The 21,825-nt window shown below is 35.0% G+C and overlaps 1 protein-coding gene and 1 pseudogene across 1 annotated transcript; both read right to left on the reverse strand.

The window, feature by feature from the left end:
* Window positions 1–303: 303 nt before the first annotated feature.
* Window positions 304–15,888, reverse strand: LOC141814365 (cycloartenol synthase-like). The gene is made up of 18 exons (XM_074702309.1): window positions 15,429–15,888; window positions 14,250–14,435; window positions 13,898–13,987; window positions 13,600–13,794; window positions 13,161–13,245; window positions 11,631–11,797; window positions 9,962–10,150; window positions 6,575–6,688; window positions 6,322–6,444; window positions 6,117–6,239; window positions 5,952–6,050; window positions 5,827–5,883; window positions 4,925–4,971; window positions 4,687–4,830; window positions 4,045–4,222; window positions 3,070–3,150; window positions 1,844–1,927; window positions 304–676 (listed from the first exon to the last, which is right to left on the reverse strand). The coding sequence occupies exons 1-18, from the start codon at window positions 15,624–15,626 to the stop codon at window positions 557–559; spliced, it is 2,280 nt and encodes a 759-aa protein (XP_074558410.1). The 5' UTR covers window positions 15,627–15,888; the 3' UTR covers window positions 304–556.
* A 1,314-nt stretch (window positions 15,889–17,202) lies between these two features.
* On the reverse strand, window positions 17,203–21,556 carry LOC141815470 (uncharacterized; annotated as a pseudogene).
* Between the last annotated feature and the right edge of the window lie 269 nt (window positions 21,557–21,825).

A 21,825-nucleotide genomic window follows, 5' to 3' on the forward strand; every position in this document is an offset into this window, starting at 1 on the left:
AAGACTTTGAAAAAACTTTGAAAACTAATCAAACAGGATGGAATGGATAGGCAAACAATATAGAAGCTGAATAAACCAGTCAATCTATTGATCCAAGCAGAGCAAAATTTTTTAGAGAAACTTTTGTCAAGATCAAAACTATTCCTCACACTGTTTCTATAAATCACATACTTTTTCAGATAATGTACAAATCACTGATATAGGTAAGCATTTATTTCAATCACAATTACATGAAGAATTAACTAATCATTTTACAGTTCACTATTTCATTCTTTTGAAATTTCTATTTCATTCTCTTTATTCAAATCAGTGAACTGAATGCAGGGAAAGATTACCAACAGTGGTTTGATTAAATGGTTAGCAATTAAGTTCAAAACATCTCATGGCCAAAAACAAAGATTTGTTCGACAAGCAAAATCAAGGTAAAAGATTGTTTACGTGCAAAAGCATCCAATAATTTCAGCACGAGTAGAGAACTTAGTACCATTGCAGTTGCTCAACATGATGCTAGTTATCATCACAATTATTTCTATCATAATCTTGTAGGAGGAAAGCCTCAGTGATCCTTAGGGCACAAGACACGAGTGTAATATTCTCCCAGAGCCCATATAGGAAATATGTTTCGATATGCTGAATAGCTGATCATACAGTTTTTGTTGAAAACTCCCATAATCTCCTGCTCATACAAAGTGTGAAGAGATTGAATATTGCGGATTTACAACTTTTAGATGAACGATCCTAAATAATTGAGATAAACATAGTTTGACCACAAAAGAAAAGTGAAAGATTGAAACAAACCAAAGTCCCTGAACCATGCAATAGAAAATTTGCTATCGACCATGAACTGAAAGTGAATTACAACATACCAGTCGAGAGAAAAAAATTACAAGGGACATTTTTCATTTCACCAGATTACCCTAGAGTTTCCAAACCATCAAAATATTCCTCATTTTTAAACTGTTGTTGTTTACCCTAATCATTAACATCATTAATTCACCTAAATGACATGAGCACATGACTTAATCTTTTACCAAAATAGAATGATATGGGACTGAGACGGCGTTAGTTTAAAAAGACTATATATTAATTTGACAGTTCAAAATTTCTATAGGGCATTTTGTAAAAGAGGTTATAAAACAAATCTGAGTCTTGAATAAGGCAACAGGAAAGATTAACCAAGAATAACATTAGATATCATTTATATTTTACATATTTACACTTTATTTCTTTCATATCATAGTTATTCATATGTATAACAAAATTAAGTATAAAAGACAAAAAAAAGTATAATAAAAGAACAAAAAAAGTATTAGTAAAATGTAGAAATGGAAGAAAAATGATCGTGCTAAGGTAAAAATTGTTGAAATTAAAACTAAAGAAGTAATAAACATAAAAATGCATTAGGAGAAACACTAAAAGGATACACACCCAGAAGGAAAAATAAAAAACTGTTAAAACAAAAAAACTGAAATGTATTAAGAACTCCTTATCCAATTTCTTCTCCACTCAACTTAGCCTCCCACATGGAGCAAGTTGTATTCGCATCACAAAATACTTTTTTTTAGTTTAGGAAATTACAAGCTAGTTTGTTTGAAAAGAAGAAAATATATATTTATGATTGAGTTCAACAACTAAAGATAACAGGAGGAAAAATATAATCAATTCAAATTCACAAATACTCAAGTTTTGCATCAATTGTACACCATTAAATAAACTGCTCAACCAACATATTCATATTATAGGCACATTTTTGAAACTGAAGATATGCATGAGCAAGAACCAGAGTGGTGCCATTGGAAATAATAAAGCTTGGCGATTGCAAAGTTAAAAACAGATGTCTTACTTGTTGGGGAAACTCGCCATTCTCCATTTGCATATTTATTAATGTCTTTGCTGCTCTGTGCAATGGTTTTGGATCTCTTTCACCCTGTTTCAACACAAAATCAAAAAGTATTGTCTCTTACTACACAAGAATCAAGGTGTCGCAACAAAATAGTTAAACAGGTTTTTGACCCCCTAATTACTGTTGTTATAGTTACAACAACAAAAAGAAAAAATTAGAGGAATAATTGGAAAGGATGGATGTAAATTCTTATGAGGTTTTAACATTTTGGATTTACTAATAAAACAGTACTTGAGAAAATGTCACCGATAAAAAGAGTAAGTGGAAGGGAGAGGTTTCTCGAGTCTTGTGTAATTGTTGTGTGTCTCTTAGGTGACATTGAATTCGGTGTAAACCCTCGCATACAAGAAAACAAATCTCATACAGAGACAAAGTGGCAATATTATTATCTCAAAAGTGTGTCTACTAGATAAGACAACATTGTTTATATAGGTTCAGGCCAAAGACTATGTAAATAATTACCCATATTAGTTCACTACCAATTCAAATAACAAACTACTCAAAGAAGAAGAATAAAAATAAGAACCAAATTGTGATGATTGTTACAACCAAAACTGGAATTTAAAAATTCAAATAAGTCTTTTCTCTACATCATTAGGCTAAAGGAAAAATTGTGCAAATTGAGATATCACTCATCACATGTATGGATAAGAGTGTTGGACAATTAAAAATAATAATATAGTGGAGATGAGAATGTTAAGAAGATATGGAAAGTTACTAGCAAAGAAAAAATTGCTAAAAAAATATACTACAATTAGGAGCTATTAGGTATAGTATAAAGAGATGATAAAATGAGAACTAAGATGGCATGAACAAGTTCAAAGACTGAATTCTACAGACCTCAAATAGAGTTAAATGTAAAGGAAAGGGAAAGATCAAAGAAAACTCACAAGCTCGTTTACAGTCCTAGTAGCCTACCACAAGTAGATCAGAGTTCAGCTGCATGGCTAACAGTGAAGTACTATAGTTAATTGTGAAAGGAACAGATTTTCCTCCAGACTTTTGCAACCTTACATTTAATTTAGTTGAAATGCTATTAACATTTTCAGTCAAGGTCACGCATTATCAACATGAATATTCTGAATAAATTTACTTTTATCCAAAGGAAAAGGAACGAGGATCCATCAGTGTGAGTCTAGAGGGGAAAAAAATAGAAGAGAACTGACCTGTCCAGCAACAATTAGAGCAAGCATTGCCCAGCCAGTATTCACTGCATGAATCCTGTTTCCCTCCAGATTTGTGTAGACCTGCTCAACAAGAATATGAGAAATATCTAAATCATTTACCATCCAGAGAAAATGAAATGATTACTGAACCTATGTAGAAACTAGATACAAAATTGTAGACTACATAAATTAGAATTGGAATGAGGTTGTTTTGAAACTTTTATATTGAAAAATTAGAATTTTGATCAATTCTAAGTAAACTTCCAAACGGTGTCCCAACTATTTAGGGACTAATAAACCAACATTGTGCTGAACAAATTATAAGCCTCAAATATAAAGATAAGCGAAGAATCATGCACAAACATCTTGGTATATATAAAGACGTGAGATGGCCAAATGAAACGATCTATAAAGGCAATGGCTTGTGATCTGCCAAAAAATCCAGCTAAATTTGAAATCTCATTATTAAAAGGGAAAAAGGGTGAAAGAAAGGAAGAAATGGCAACAAGTAGCCATATCAGTGGCTACTCCCTACTTGATTATAAACACTCAAATTATCCAAGAGTATCATCTAGATTTTGTTTCTCGCCCCTCAACAATATGAGCTTCATAATTGAATTTTCCCCTTGTTAAAATGTTCAGTTTTTGTTGGAACCCCAGTAAATGATAACAAATCCCTGACTAAATTACAATAACAAATAAACCTATTCTTGTTTGAAAAAAAAATGGCTTCATCAAAAGCCAAATACAAAATCATGTGCCTCTATTATTGATAAGGAAATAATTTCAAATACCTTCATGTGCTCTTTTGCATGAAGCTATGAACTTATTAGATACAAACCTAATGTGTAAAATGACCATATGATATGTATGTTAACAAGAGAGAATATCTAAAAAAAAATGAACTATAACCATACGGTGGTGTGCTTATTCATGGAAGAAGCTGGAAAACACAAATGGGTTATAAGAATTAACCTTATCTTGACATGAAAGGTAACTCTCTCCCCAACCACCAGAAGCTAGCTGTTTAGATAATAGAAATTTGCATGCCTTTTGAATGCAAGAGTTGCCTTCATATGTCCTTCCAGCAGCAATCAATCCCGTTACTCCAAACCATATGGCATAAGTGAAGCAAACACCCCAAGATCCATACCTGTTCGAAATAACAAGCGGTCTGGTATGAAAAGTTTAAATACCTCTTGGAAATACCAAACTAAGTTTAGAGATTAGGTGAGAGGGGAAATGATAGATTAGGAAGATGGATCTTCATGAATTAGTAAATTAACTCATCAGCTTGATGAAACTTTTAATTAATAAGGTTGGGCACCGGTGTACGAAGCTCCCGCCTGTGTGGAGTCCCGGAAAAGAGTCACACCACATTGGGTTTATTGTACACAGCATTATCATTATCATGCATTTTGCAAGAGGTTGTTTCCGCAATTCGAACGTGTGACCTCAAGATCACATGGCAACAATTTTACCGTTGCGCCAATCTTTTAATTAATCAGGATAACTAGATTTTCCAAATATGATTTTCCTTTTGTGGCTTGTTTAAAGATGACAAAAGAGAGTTTTGAAAATGGATTTAGGAGAGATAGACAACTATTAAGTGCAAACCATGAACCATCATCTTGCTGAATCTTTTCAAGAAAACGTGCTGCTTTGTTAATACAATTATCTATCTCCTCTCGCCGGTGGCCCGGATATAACTTTTTAAACGATGTCAATGCCTGAATTACTGCTGAGGTGCATTCGACATACCTGTAAATCACATTTGCATTTCAAATACATATAATTGATTTAAATAAATAGACATAAATTGTTTTATTAAGAAATAGAAGTGATGAAATCTTACGGATAATCAATAACAATGTCTCCAAATGTTTCAGCAGGATTAATAATCTGTAAGAGGAAAAAGGATTTAGTAGTGAAGATTGCATGACTTTGGTAGAAGACTGGCACATAAAGTTATATCCTAGTTCTATAGATAAAACCTTAGGTGCTTATGAACCAATCCAAAAGACAAAGCAATACTTTCTGTGATATATAGAAGGCATTAGGTTCATCAAGACCATGATTTTGAACCAAACATGAGGTTTATGGTCCAGATTCCATAAACATGTGTCCTTGCAAGGAATATGAGTTGATAAACCAAAAGGCAACGACTAAAGATAGCATCTTTTGTTAAATTGTACATCCCATTTGTGTCCCACGAGCTTTCACATTATACACAACTCTAAAATGCTAATGGATTTAATTCTTTCTTCTAAAAACAGAAAAGAGACCAGTCAATCAAGATATTTCACTTTTAAAAAACAATGAAGAACATACAATAAGACCACTCAAATTTGTATGTGTGCCAGAGTTTACTTCTTTTATTCTTTGCTGTCTTGTTCCTCTCACACTTACCTCAACTATCCAAAGTTTGTATGGTTCTTGAATTCATATAACAATACCTTGAACTAATGATCTAAGAATTCGTAAATAATAATAATATTAGTAAATAATTAAATCTCATTTTTGACATCTTTAACATTACATAAGTGCTCGTGTTTCGTCAGCACATGCAGGTTGCATCCATCCTGGTCTAAAATAACCTCTATGCCTCAATTTACTTAGAACATTAACAACTTCAACGACAAGGACCAACTTCTCTTTGTCCAAAGTGAATTATTTTTTTTCTACAAACAAACTCAAGATACATGATTAAAACATATCCATAAAACAACAGAAACAGATTGTTTTAGGACAACTTACCTCCAACCATGCATAGGATCTTGTAAGTTCATAAGTAGCAACACCACCATCCTTGTTCTGCAACATAACTGCAATTAGGAAAAAAGTTACCATTAACTTTTTGCATCAGTTTCTGATATTGTTACCATTAGTGAAAGGATGACATTAACGGCATCATAAAGCTTCCTTGCTTCAATTGGATCACCAACAACTTGTGGAGAAATCTTTGATAACAAGAGGGCTGCCTGCAGAAGAAACATTAGCATCAAAACATCAAGAGATTTTGCTCGACAAAAGAATATAGGAGTTACCTTAAGTGCTTCTGATGTGCAATCTGAGATGGGCCACCCATGATCTGCAGTCGAAAAGGGCCATGAACCTTTGGAAATGTGGCGGTACCAAAAATCAAGTTCACCAGGGCAATCTTCAAGGACCTTCCAATCAGAAGTGGTAACTTAATATACTAACATATGAATAGAGCAATACGCACAAAATTTTAGTAAAAAAAATGATAACCTGTGAAAATTTAATGAATTCATGAGCCTTCTTAAGTGTTGGACCAAATTCCTCAGAAAGATTACTTGACATAATTGCCTGAACAGTAAAAGCTGTGTCCCACAACTGGCTACCATTATAACCCTGCGAAGTTAACAATAAGGCAACAGCTTCATTAGTACTTACAAAAGGTACGACATACAATAATGGGGCACTATATGATTTTAGGAAGTAAAAACTAATAAGAGTTAATGCATTGAGTAATCTAACAAACCTGCATTTTCATTCCATCTTCAGCTACCCATAGATAATCATATATTCGCGGAAGATGTAACTTAAATGCCTCCGAATTTGGGTCTTCAATCCAGCAACAAAGCATATTAAGTACCTATATAGATGAAGTTGCAGAAAAAAACAGTATTTACAAACAATTGTTGAACAAAATTATAATACCTTTACAATGTTGGTCAAAAAAAAAAAGGTTTCAATTTTTTTTATTCTTATTCAATTTAATCACTATACTAAACTCTAGATGAGTGATTCACAGTAAAGTACTACTATACATGATATGCACAGAATGCTTCGTGTAACAAAAATTAAGTAAAACTAATTGAAACTACCTCGTCACATTTTAGACTAATTAGACTAGAGTTTTAAAGTAGGTTAAGTACATAATTTCTTAAAAAGACTTTGTCTAAAGAAGTAGTCGTTGCTCCAATAACCAAGAAGGTTCTTGCCTTGGTACGACCTGGAAGTCAATTTTTGAAATGTACACTTAACTAACTGACAATTGAACTTGAATGTAACACAAGGTCAAACAATCTTACAATGCAAACCTAAAGTCTAAATTAAGCAAAATTGACAAATCACCTCACAAAACTCATAAGGCAACCTTGTATGTTATATACTGAGACACTTAAAATGGGTGAAATGATAAGAACCATTAAATTAAAAAAATTTTAAATATTTTCAAAATTTATAAAATTATTTTCCTAAAATTATTTTTGAAAAATTGATATTTATTTGAAATTTCATGCTTGATTGAATGTAATATATAGATGTTTTCAAAAATTTATATCTTTTAAAATATTGATTGTTGACCCACATGTAGACACAAAACCTCTAGGTCAATACTAATTCTAGACCCCTAAGAGATATAGACAGATTCCTTGTGGTTAACAAAGATATCCTAAGGGAATGCCCAGTTAAGGAGAGGTCCTAATTGAAAGATCATAAACATCTTTTCTCTGTAAAATCTTTTTCAAAATTTTCTTCAATACTTTACACAATTTTTCAAAAAAGCTTTCAAAATTCCTTTGAAAGATTTTTGAAAATTCATGTTTTGAAAAACGTTTTGAAAAATATACTTTAATTGTTCTTTTGATTTGGATTAACCCCTAAGACACATAGGAAGCTTTCCTTGTGGTTAACAAGGAGTCCTAAAGAAGTGTCAGATTAAGAGGAAGTCTTTATTGAAAAATCAACCATACTTTTCAAAATTAATTTTGCAAATCATTGAAACCCTGTTAAAAATTATTTTAAAAATTATTTTTTAATAAAAAATTATGCTTTGCAAAATATTTGAAAATCTCTTTGCCAAAATAATTTTGAAAATATTTTGAAAGGCAATTTCAAAAAGGACATTTTCAAAATATTTTTGAAATCTACAATGATCTTTCAAAAAGGATTAGAATATAAGTCTTGACCAATGGAAGACCCTATTGATTGTTGGTGTAAACCTAAGGAGAATATTAGGGGAGAGAATGCCTAAAGTTGAACATCTGTTTACCTCTTCATTTGTGATATAACCCCTCAAGAACTAATCTATTTGATATATAACAAAGGGGGAGAGGAAAATATAAGTTGGTGAAATCTAGTGAGCCTTTCGTTTGATTTAAACCCTATGACCTATACCTAACTTAAGAAAATTGTCAAACATTAAAAAGGAAAGATAATTGGTGCAATCAATCTCTAGGATTTCGATGTTTAACAATGTACCTATGTCTAGTTAGATTGACCAAGGGTTGATCCAAACAGAACTTGATGTTTGGATGTGAACTAAGTCTAGTTAGGTCATAATTAGCAAAAAGAATTCAAGAAGAGTCTAATCAGAACTAGATGACTAACAAAGGAAGTCCTAACTAAAAGTTAGGCAAGGCAAAGTCCTAATTGAGCCTAGGCAAAGAAGTCCTGGTCGAAAGGATTGGTTAAGGAAGTTTTGGTCCGAGGGATTGGGCAAGGAAGTCCTGGTCGGAGAGACTAGGCGAAAGTCTCGACAGATCAAGGACATCGAGCAAGAAGCCCTGAGGGTTGAGGACACCAGGCGGAAGTCTAGACAGAGTCGAAGGTCGGAGGTATAGCAAAAAGTCTTGAGAGTCAAGATCACAGTTGAGTAGGAAGTCCAAGCAGGTAAAGGGTGACCGGAGGCTTGGCAAAAGAAAATCTCAAAGGAGTGACCCTTAGGTGGTATGCCTAGTAGGTCAGGAAGACTTATAGGAGTAGGCTAGGCTAGCTTGTTTGTTGTATGTCTTGCAGGAACCTAGAGCTGAAAACAAGACTAAGGAAACAGACAGATGCGACCAAATCAAGCCTGAAGGGAACTGGACTGAACGAAAATCGAACCAGACTGGAATAACTCCGAGCACCCTAATCATTTCCACGCGCCTGGAAGGTCCAAGTGCTCCGAATGGTTCCAAGCGCTTGAACTAGGATAAGTCGTAGCAACAGAGATAAAGTCTGACAGTGTCAGATCGGATCAAGTCAAGCCGAAGCGTTCAAAAAGGAATCCAGGCGCTCGGAAAGGTCTTTTTAAACACCCACGATTAGAGCTTTAAGAATTAACTCTTCCAACTCTCGACTACTCTTCTTCTTCATGCTTGAATCAACGCTCAAAGTTCTATGATCAGGGAAGCCCCAGGAGGGTGTGTAGCACTCAGGACTTCCAGATCGGTCCAACAAACTTGCTTATATTTTTTAAGTATATGTGTCTTACTTTATATTTGTGTTTATACTTAAAATCTGTAAGAAGGTTTCTCTCACCTCCGAAAAAATTTTGAAAAGAAGATGCACATAGTGGACTCCTGCTTAAGTACGTAGGCCTTAGATGTATTAACAATGGGGGATTAAGAACCAAGTAAAAGTCTTTGTCACCCCCCCCCCCCCCCCTCGATCCCGCACCGGTCCTACATATGCTAGATAATAGGATGACCACCATGAGGTACAATACATTTGGTCTTTGTATGCACAGAGATCCAGATTTCTGAAGTCGAGGACCTTGAGGTAACAAATTTTAGACATGACCTCATAAGTTCTTCAGGGATATACAAGCATAGCAAAGAACCTCATAAGTCTAATTGCAATCAGCACTTGTAACTAACTGCATTTATCACTAAAGTTTACCCATATCATAACCTAAAAAAACTCTGCAGCGTCAAACTAAAGAGTATCCAAAAGGCACATAAAACAGATGTGAGTAACTCAGAAAGGAGTGGTTATGACAATCAAATATTCCATTTATAAGCTGCAGGGTCTGGATCTACTCTTCTGGAAATAGTTTCGTGTTCTTTTTTGTTATGCACTTATGGTGAATTGCAATAATGAATTTTGTGGTTTGCAATAGAAATCAACAGCAATGTACTTCTCTAAACAATTTCTGACTTACCTTGTTAACTGGACCAATGCATATATATCTAGTATTCTCATCTTCGTAATGGATATGCTGAATAGCAGTGCTAATAGCCTTCTCTCTCAACTTGCTACCAGGCCAATGCATTAAAATAGGTTCCACAATTTTATGAAGGGACGCCCAAAGGATGTCTTGGATAAATGGATGTGGATAGTATAGATCTTCCTGAAATATAAATCATCAGAGCCACAAAAATAAACATGTAGTGCATACTGTCAAGCATCCAAACTTGCAAGTTATAGCCAACTATTACAGAGTTATTTTGTTTTATATTATGATTTTCTGGTAAATGAATTATGTGCTTAGGAAGTTCGATGGTAAAAGGCAAGAAAGGTCATTTTCTAGCCATTGTGCTGCCTAAAAAGTGATAGAATTACCAGCACCAAGAGATGAAAGATGGGCAATGAGAGAGGTGACAGCTTTCAGGAGTTATAGCCATTGAGAGCAAGGAGTTGACAAGAGCTAGATGATGTCACATGAGGAAGCAAGACTAAGGAGGGAAGAGATAGTGAAATAAATGCTGCCACCATTATGAGAGGAGGGCAATTCTACGGGCATTTAATTAAATGATCCAAGTCATTCAGATTGACCATGGACAAAAAGAAAAATAAGTGCTCCTGATATGAACCCAGAGGGGCAGAGGATGAGCCAATTCGATAAATTGCCCATTTTGGAAATTTTAGAAGAGCTAAGAGAGCACTGTTGATATATATAGACGAGGTGTCCTTCATTAGGAAAGTGTCTGGCTTTCCAAGTTGTTATCCATGAACCAATTTTATGCTGGAAAACTCAGGATGCTTGGACAAGCAGCCATGAGCCCATGAGACTTGGTTGGGAGGAGCCTAAATTACATCCAAAAAGGTCTGCCAAGTAAGACAATTGGAGGAGTAAGGACAAATGTGGAGAAGACAACTTCTAGTCAAATCAATTTTCAAGTCCATAGATAACTTGGAACAAGATACAATGAGATTCAGAATCAATGAACTAGCATTCTCAGCACATATCAACAAAATACAATTACAAGGTGCACAACAATACATATGCTACTTCCATAATATACACCAAGATAATAACTTCTTTGATACGAAAGCATTATAAGAAACCCATTATCTGACAGGGATTCAGGATGCTACCACTGATTAATATCAAGCAAAGATATGTAGTTTGGGACATGAAAAAAGTATGAAATGTGTGCATATCCCTATGCTACCAAATAATGCATCAAAGAGGCCAGATCTGTGATCAGTATGACTCACTATGCTAATAGCCAATTGCCACAAGGAACCATTTGAGAAGTTAACCTTTGCTATCAATTGCTAATACACACTCTTGCACTTCATTTGTAATGAGTTATCGGACTCACTTTGTGTCTTCAACATATATTTGGACAGAACGAAGTAATCCATTGTGAGGATCACACAACCTCTGAATTATAGGTTCTTCTGTGACACATAACACATTTACATATTGTATCACCACTATAATATAAGGATAAAGATGCAAAGACATGCACGATAACAGCAGGTCCGCTTAGTCAGTACTCAGGCAAATACAGCAGTAGAAGCATGATGCAAAAACATGCATAATGAAAGTATATCCAATTAGAGAGGACTTAGGACAGCATGATAGTAGAAGCATTGCAAACCTTTGCACACGCATTACGAGCCTGATTCCAATCTATCTGGTCATACGGGCAATTGAATAGTTCCTTTCTTAATGATAAGACTATGGGTGTAATTGGGCCAGTAAACCTCTTCCCATATATATATGACATGGGCAAGTAAACCATCCGGCAATGGCACCACATTCGTCCTGTAAACAAGAATACATGTTGAAGTTTGCCTTTGAACACATAGTCAATCTAGTTTGGAAATGAAAATTGCTGATATAAACGAAACCTATACATAAATGCAAAAAAAAAAAAAAAAAAGACAAAACAAATGGCCATGACTAGAGTTTGGATGATGCCTTCTGTTAATGCTATTTCTTGTTTTCACTTGTTTGAAAGATATTTATTTGCTGCATCCTACTCAAACTACCTGATGAATCTAGTTATCCCTACCCAAACCAAACAGAGGAATAACATCATTGTAGTCAGCCCTCAAATAGTTGGGACTTACACAACTTAATGATCACAATGATAAATGTTTATGGATATCCATGTCATCAGTAGCTATGAATAGAAAACCTTGATGAATTACCAGCAGGCATAGAAATAGTAGAGAAGATCCAGTGCTCCAAGCAGAAAAAAATCAAATGGATGGTCAATCTCAAAGTTGAATTGGCATTGTGTTCTATCATTATTTCCATGTCATCAGTCTCTATGAATAGAAAACATTGATGAAAATACCAGAAGGCATAAACATAGTAGAGAAGGTCCAGTGCTCCAAACAGAAAAGTCAAATGGATGCTCGATCTCAAAATAGAATGGGTGTTGTGTTCTGTTTGTTTTCTTTGGCAAGAATTTCAATTTCATCACTACCAGTTGCATGAACAAATATCTGTGATGATGTGTAATACTGCTAAAGTTTAGGCAAAGGTATAAAAAGCATACAGAAAGTTTATTGAAATTCATAAAAAGGTAAGGAACCCAAATTCAGAGATAATGGAGTTCTGATAAAAATAGTTAAAAGAATTAACTATGCATAAATTTACTGTTACATAGTAATGCAATTTTCATGTGATAAGTTGGGGACATAGTTACTGTTACATGTATTTAGCTACATGTAACTTGAACATAGTTAGGATTTCCATGTAGAAAATTCGCACTTCAAATTTCAAGTCACAAAGAAGTTACTTCTACCTAATAGGGTCATGGCCTGCAAACAAAACTATATAGGAAGTGCATTGCCTGTGATAAATTATATATTCTTGTGAATGTATGAAGAGTTACAAAATCAGTTCTAACAATTGAAATGATCTTAGTATCACTTTGCTTGTGTTCGGAAATCAGTCATAACTGAAGTTCAATTTCCATGGACAAAAGTAATCATATGTGTTCTTATTTACTACTGTAGCACTAGGCAGTAGGTGAGTGCCCAACATGCTCCACAATACAAAAAAAAACTACCAATTACAATTCAGCTTTCTGTAAGACAATTTTTTTTTGCTTTTAAATCCTTTTCTTGATTTAAATTAGATATCCTACTCATATTGTAGTATAAAAAATATATACCTGGATGAACAGGTAGAAAGTATGGCAGTAACCACATTTCTGGTGGCAAAGGATTGTTACCAGACCAGTCAAACACTCCAAGAACCTATATGAAATTCAGTGCACAAGAATCAAGGCTCTTCTAATGTATATGCGACATAACTAACAAATAGAGTAAAAGCAGTGAAAAAAACTCCTTGTCCATCCTACCAATGGAGATATCAGGTTAAGCATTACCATATGTTTCTATGGCAAGAACCTTGATGGAAGGGAGATATCAGGTTAAGTATTACCATATGTTTCTGTGACAAGAACCTTGATGGAAGCAAAGCATGTGACTAGTGAATCAACCCAGAAATACTGAGTTGTTTACTGAGACAACTGTCTTTGACTTATGGAATACATGGATGTCAAGTTTTAATTAATAAAAAATTAATACAAGAAAGACACTATTACCTACCGATAGCCACATCTTTCCCCATGATGTTATGCAAGTTGCAGTGCCATGGTCTAAGATCCATTGTCTCCCTTTTTCCATTGCCCCATCTCCATCATCAGGTTCTTGGCCAAGCAACCTTAGAATAACATAAGTCAACACTGAACCAAACATAGTACTCTCACCCTCAATATGCAAGCCCCACCCTCCATCTCTGTTCTGCAATACATTAAAAAAGAAAAGAAAAGAAACCAGCTCAATCACAACTAAGCAAAGAAATTCTAGATCAATTTTATCAAAAAAAATGGAAAGAATATGATTCCTGATGATTGTACAGATAACGACATATCTCCTTCTGGTGTTCAAGTGTCAGAACAGTATTTAGAGCTCCGGTAACATGTAAAGCTATTATCTGCAGGTAACAAATCAAAGCACATAAAGTTAGCAATCGCCTGATATGAGATATTCAGATTGTGTATCTTGTCTGATAAAACTCACATCATTGCCAAAATTCAAGCTTGCACTGGCATTCCAAAAGACTAATAAGTTGAGTTTTCATAAAAAAGTAAAGCATTCACATAAAAACAATCAAGGAAAATTTTTTGCAGAAGCATAAACTAGAAAGAAGGGTTAAGCTCTTATAATTTTTCTTATCAAAAGATTCAAAAAAATACCAATCCTGGCATAAGAAACATTGGACCACCATAATCCCCAGGCCAATGTCCATCATGTGCTTGGAGAGTAGAAATACGGCTAATGGCCTTTCTTAAGACAGTCTCCAGAGTTGCTTCTGTGACATTTTCGTCATCTTGAATCCTGATGATAGAATAGTCCGTTTCAAGTGGATTCTCCTTTGCAAACTGCACTAAAGCAAAGAAAATGATAACTACAAATTGTCTCCATAAAAGAAAAATAAGTTTGTCTGAGAATTAGCACTTCAGCAGCTTAATAAAATAACAGCGCCATTACTTTCAAGCCGTGAAAGACCTATGGACATATTTAAAAAAAAAGTAAAAATGATTAACTGAATGGTGGAGTCGAAGTTTGGGTTATACCAAATAAAGTACTCAAATTAAGGTGTCATTTATTTTGTTTTCAGAGAGGATAACATCTTTAAAAAGTTGCTTTTCACCCAAAATATATATATATATACTTGCTGAAAGTTGAGTTCAAATATTAGATTATACCCAATAAACCAATTCCTCTAGGCTCTAGCCAAATAGAGTAAAATAAGCATTAATCAGGTCCTTTTGCTATATAATCACGTATAATAAACATAATGCTCCTGGGACATGATTGAGTTGGTTACTGTGGGACAGACTTACTGCAATGGGAAGGGTCGAATTTCGGGGAAGCCGAGGCAATGCCTTTCCTGTAGTGATCAACTACAACTTCTCGATTTACCTTCTCACATATAGTCGTGGAACCTACCGTGCAAATTCCACCTTTTGCTGCAGCGTATAATAAACATAACGGATACCAGGTTGTCTTTCCTTTTCATTTCTTTTTTGTTATGCAATGAAATAAACTATTATTCCTTTTTTAGTTCCTTTGGCTTTCTATGTAAATGTTTCCAGTTCTTAATCTTCTACAATCGTACACAAACCTACTATGACGTCCTATGAAAAAAAAATCTCACCTTCGCATTTCAAGAATGAGAAAATAAGTTCCGAAACTTCTATAATTGTCTAGTACACTGTAGACGGTTTCCAAATTCCTATTTCAAAAAATTGGATGTAAATATATTGTGGAAATTATAAAACCTATCCCTGAATGTTGATGCCCCACTATTTGGATTAATAACAAATCCATCTGATTTAGGACCTTTTATATTTCTGACCTATACCTCGTACCTGCAACCGCATAAGCAGATCGGAGCTGTGCTTCTTCTCAAACCGGCTTTCCCGGAAAGCCTCGCGTACCCTCTCCACCTCCTCGATTTCCTCGGCCGTGCCGAGGCTCGGGTCGAACTCCCACACCTGCCTTCCGACATGATTGTTGGTGGTCCGCAGCCAGGGGCTGCCACCCTCCGCGATCTTGAGCCTCCACATTGTTGGGCCGAAGATGGATCGTATCAGGCCACCCTAGCAAAATCTAGGGCTACGAGTTCACGCAGTGGTCAATGTCCAGCAGAGGACGAGACGCCACTGCGGTTCTCTCCCCCACCGCCTCCACCGCGTTCACTGCCGTGACCTCGCGTTTCAACCTGTCAGATCGATGGAAGAAGACCGTCGGAGATCGCCTCGCGTCTCCGATGCTGGGGATCGGAGCAGAAGGGGGATCCAGAGGCGGCACTAGTCTCTGGGGAAGGCAAGCGAGTGACCGGAACAGAACTCTCAGGTCAGATCCGTCCACACATATAGAAGAGGTAATTTCACTTACCTCCAAAATGTATAACAATTCTAGAATCACTCCCCATGTTTTGAATAAAGCATCTTAAAAATACTCACCAAAATACCTTCCCTTCCCTAAGATAACTGTTGAGTTTCCAGAAGCACTATTAAGTAATGAAACATTTGTAAGCACAAGTCTTTCTAGTTCTTTTATTATTTTATTATTTGTTATTTTATTTAGTCCCTTGTGGAAGAAAAATAGACAATGTAACAAAGATTAATATTGTTGTTATTAAACCACGCAATGCAATACCCATTAAACCAATGTGTTTGCAATATAATACAAACATGCAACTTGCTAAATGTGTTTGTATCTAGCCCAAGGAATCTCAAGCTAAGAGTGTGAAACATATTCTTAATCCCACATCCAATAATAATTTGCATGTGAACAGGTGGTGCCAACAGGTGCTAGGTGCATGATTTATGTTATTGATTTTGACTGAATAAGACCGGCTTAGATGATACAAAAGTGTGAGTGAGAACTTATGGATATTTTGCTTAGCTTAGTTTGCATCGCCAATCACTCCCGCTGAGTTGAGGCGGATGAACAAACGGCTAAAACTCTGCCAACATTAATGGCGATGAAAGAGATCTTTTACTAATGGCACTCTTCCACTCAACTATTTATGATAAAAAGGTAAAAAAACATTGTGCCCTTCAATATCAATATCAATCCTATAGTATTTTTTTAAAAAAGTGATAAATCATGATGATCAACCTATTTAATTTATTTTATTCCCTATAAATTGTTTCAAACTTATTTGTGATAAGATTAGAGCACACGTGTCCTCTCAGTGTTATCATATTCACGTGTCTTCTATTTATTTGCAGCTGGAGTCGTTGTCTTATCTCGGTGGCATGCATTCTCTCTTTCCTCTCCCTTTCATACTCTTTTCTTTTAAATTAAATTAAATTAATTAAAAGTGATCTCCAAATCCCTTCCGACCATTATATTTATACCATTATTCATCACGAACTTGAATGTCTTGGACTCCTTGCAGATAATTTTGATAAGTTCTTCAGCTGAAAACAATTTCAACTACATGTTGTAGCTAAAGTTGGAACAAAAATATTTATAAAATGAAATTTAAACGAAAATACATGTTTTTGATATTTTTAACAACAAAAGATAAGAAACGCTATGCGTTGATTTTTTCTCTCGCTTTATTTTCTTTTTTTTATTGCCCACTAGAAACACACTTTAAAAATAAAAATAAAAAATACACGTGTCAGATACTAATCAATTTATATTTGTAAATTCAGGTTCGATTACAAGATCTCGATGAAGCCTGCAAATCCATCAAACTCAAACCACAAAAGATGATAGTATTCGTAAAGTTTAGTAAAAGAAGATTAGCAAGAATAGACACGTCTGACTTCACTGGACTACTATTTCACTTCCTTTGCTATAGCAAATCTATATAGCTAGCACTCAGAAGGGGATTGAAACATGTTAGAATCCAACCAGAAGGAAAACTAATGGATACCTCCATTCATCAGTGTATTACCATCTTATCGGGTTAGGTATGTTTTTTTTTAACTAAGTACTGAGGAGCCATGCCATGTTGCTGCCATTGCTGGAGCCCTTCCACTTCCAATCCAGTGACTCCTGCTTGCTCTTTGCTTTCCTCAACTTCCATGAGAAGCTACAAAGATGATCGCCTAATGAGTTTCATCAACAAAGATTAGCAAGAATATACTGGTAATTTATTACTGATTTCACGAGACAATTACTATTTCATCGATTTTGATCAAGCAATTCACTAATGAATTTATTAGCACTATAAAGAGATATGAACACCTTCAGAATTCAACTATAAGAAAAAATGATCAGTACCTCTGTTCCTCTTCAAGGTTACCATATTATAGGATTTGGTGTATTAGGCAAGTGCTTAGAAGTCATACAATGTTGCTGCCATTGCTGGAGCGCATTTGCTTCCAATTCATTAGTCCCTGATTGCTCTTTGTTTTCTTCGACTTCCATGAGAACTGCCTCAGCTTGTTCAGATTCCATTGGGTCATGTTGTGGATCACTGAATTGAGTGGCAGTGAACTCGTAAGAATTGAGAGATTCCTGCTGTGGAACCCAAGGAACCAATGCTAGGGAGTCATTGGATGCAGCTACCTTGTCGTCCATGTTGAAGATAGTTTGATCCTGAATCTTGAACAATTTGTCTGCAGCAAAGTGAAGCATGGTCAAAGATGATGCTAATGATAGATGCAGAGAATTTGTTCGATTACAACTGCATATTTAGTTTTGAATCTACTTAATAAGAGTTTATTCGTATCATTAGTGAATAGACTTATAAAAAAAACAAGGTGCAAGTATCTTTCGATGCTGGATTTTCATACTAAGAAGTATCATGTCGTGCTAATACTTTGCAAGTTTTGGCACACTTCAAAATGAGGTGAAAACACAATTCAAATACTTTTAATCATATAATATATTCAATAATAATTAGAAAGTTAATCAGATTACACCTTAGAGTAACAAGTTATAGAAATACTACAAATATTCAACTAATGATTAATATCTTAATAATAGCAAAATCACTGTTGTGCAAATGAATACCTTAGATTTGTAGTCTCATAATGAGAACAATCCAATAAATTTCCAATATCCAAGTTAAAAAGACATTTGGTATTGAAATTATTTTTTCACATGTCTATAAGTATATCTAAGTTAACTAATAGGAGTTGGGCTTGAACCGGGAACAATTGAAATTTGAAAAGATATAATCATAGAAAATAGATGAAGGGGAGCCTTGGCGCAACAATTGTTGTCATGTGACCCAATGGTCATGAGTTCGAATCGCGAAAGCATCCTCTTGTAATGTAGCGCAAGGTTGCATACAATAGACCTAATATGGTCCAACCCTCCACCGGAACCATGCATTGGTGGGAGCTTGATACACCAGACTGCTATTTTTTTTTTATAGATCATCATAGAAAATAGATGCATTTCAATCTCTCCTACTTCATGGTCACTTAGTTGATGGTGTTCTAATTGATGTTTCCCCTTCCCTCTTGTTTCATCCACACCATGTGACTGGAAAATGAAGCACATGCCAATTGATACAAGACCTACGCCAATTGAGTTAGGAAAAAAATCTTCATGTCTCAACCAATATGAGTTGAGACAAGACCTATGCCAACTGATACCATTGAAATTAAGCAATTTATCCATGCCCACTGTCCAAAACAATATGTTTTGGCCATGCTAACTGAGAGATAGCACTTGGACCCATATAACATCCAATGATACTAGATAGTTGAACCTACTGTCTGATATCCAATCTTTTTGTGAAACTAATCTGATAACCCTATGATCGAATACTCACTTAACACCAAGAAACAAGTTTCCGTGAGATGATGCACATTGACATCAAAATAAATCAGCTGAAGAATATTGGATCAATGGAAAAAATATTCCAATTATTGTACCTGATAAAGGATTAGGGAATTCATTACTGTCTATTCATAATTTGGACCGTGAGAACTTACTTTTGATTTCATGAATCAGATTTGAGCTCATTCTAAAAGAAACCATTGGCTTATCAGCAGGTAATACTGGTGAGGTTTCAGGAGTGTTATATATAACTAAAGATCTCTCCTCGTTAGGATGATATGTTGTCGGAACAATTTCCATGTCTTGCAATTGTTCCTTTGGCAGCAGATTGCTAAGTGTGGGCACAGTGATTGTATCATTCTTTTCCATCGCAGAGAGCATGTCGGCATCCTAGAAAAACAAATTGTAAACATTACAATATTGGAAGGGAGAAAACATAAGAAACACAGTAATAGTTGATGAAGTACTACACTAAACAAAGAGAAAAGCTATCAAAGGAATGTGTATCATTTCTAAACAATAGTTCAACTAATAATAATATTTAGATCAATATGCACTTCATTAGGATCAGGACACACAGATTGGCAAATCTCAGAGAATCACAGGGTTATAGTGCAGGAACATGCATGATTGTATGATGCAGGCATATTTCACTTATACCTGACTGAATTGCCAGTAGCAGTTCTGCAACTAATACTTTAATAAAGATTAAAATAAAATACTATAGTTATAAAGTTACGCTAGTTAAATCAACCAGAGTTGAAGATTTAAGATGTAGAAAAGACCAAAGAAGATTTAATTTATAAAACATGATTTAAGAGGCCTGGATATCACTAGTGATATATGGCCTAGCATCAAGTGTAATGATGAATGGAGAGATAAGATTCATGAACCCAACCTCAAAAGTTTGAAAGGAAAAAGCCTCACAATGATAATAATAAAAATATGCAAACTGATTGTCCTATAAATTTATTCATTCAGGTTGAAATGGACCTGAAGTAATTGGATAAAAGAAGGGAAGAATATGATGAGGCCATGGTTTTCAATTGTCCTCAACATGTCAGAGAAGATCTTCAAATAAGGATCAAGAGAATGTACCAAGCAGTGTCCCTTACAAATTATTTTCTAAAATCCCTTTGGCACCTAATGACTAAAGGCCAACTCATCTCAAGCAAAATGAATGCTCACCTATGTATGTTTTATGGAAGAAAGAGAACATCTACTTTGGTTATTTAAGGTCATCGAAACATACCGCAGACAAGAAACTAAACCTATAGGATGTTGATACTTGATAACCTTGAATATCAAAGTGAATTCAAATGTTTCTTAACCAACATATTTTTGAACCCTACTAATACTTGTGCTATGAAGTTGCACTTAAAAATTTGTATTTGATAACTTTATTATGATAAGAACAATCAAAGCACATTCAACACAAATTGAATTAATTCCCCAGAGTCTCTTCCCTTTTAGAGTCTAAAAGTGCATGCCCTTCTAATGCCTTCTTGCCATAATTTGTTCAGCCATTAGTAAATTCAACGATTTTCTGCTACACTATCTCTTTTCCTCTTAACCTGTGTCACTTCTAAACTGGCTCTGTTGTGATCCCTCATATCAATCTCTATTACACATGCTTGTCTCTACCGTCTTGGATCTAATAGTCGAAGCACTAGGTATTTTATCCACATTACATAGTAAGATACTTCTCAGATAATCCATAAAGCTATTCAACTAGACATCAAAAGCATGCATTCGCCTGATGGTGAAAGAAATAAGATATTTCTTTTTAAAGAAATAAGATAGTTTGTTTCTCCCTCAAAATTGTTTATGCAAAAATTAACTGAATAACATAATCAGAACCTAGAAAAAAAAAAACAAGCAAGACAAACTTCCAACTAAAGAGCCGAATCAGAAGACCGTTTTACCAGTCTCCTAATCTTCGTAGCAGGACATGACAGCGGGAGGCCCATCTCTTCGTAGTAAAACTCTTCCAGCTCTTTCCTCTTCGCCTTCCTCGAAGAGAACCCAGCCATCTCCATCTCCATCCGCTACAAATCACCACACCAATTCGAACCACGACCTGACGACCACCAGAACTCTCAAATCACAAAAAATCAATCGAACAAAGGAGGAAACCCTCGGAGAGATTTGGATCTCGACTCGGTATTTCTCCTCTCGCTTTGCAGCTGTTACTGCGGCGGGAAGGTACGTCGCCGTCTACGGTAACAGAAGGCGCCGCGCCATGATTACCCTTTCTGGGTTTCTCTAGAATAATCCACGATAATTAGGAACTGAAAAGCCAGCAGTTTTGAAACTTATGCACTAAAACCCCGGTAAGTTTAGAATTATTGAAAATGTTCGTCTAAATAATTTTAAAAATATTTAATTTGGATAAAAATTAAAAGAATATTATATAATTATAAAAAAGTTGCACATCATAAAAAAATGCCTTTATTCATATGACAACTATGGTATAGATTATAATTATTATGATAATATTGAAAATAG

This window comes from Curcuma longa, chromosome 21 (genome assembly GCF_044706935.1).
Source record: "Curcuma longa cultivar G26 ecotype Majalengka, Jawa Barat chromosome 21, ITB_CL_G26_1.1, whole genome shotgun sequence".
Lineage (NCBI taxonomy): Eukaryota > Viridiplantae > Streptophyta > Magnoliopsida > Zingiberales > Zingiberaceae > Curcuma > Curcuma longa.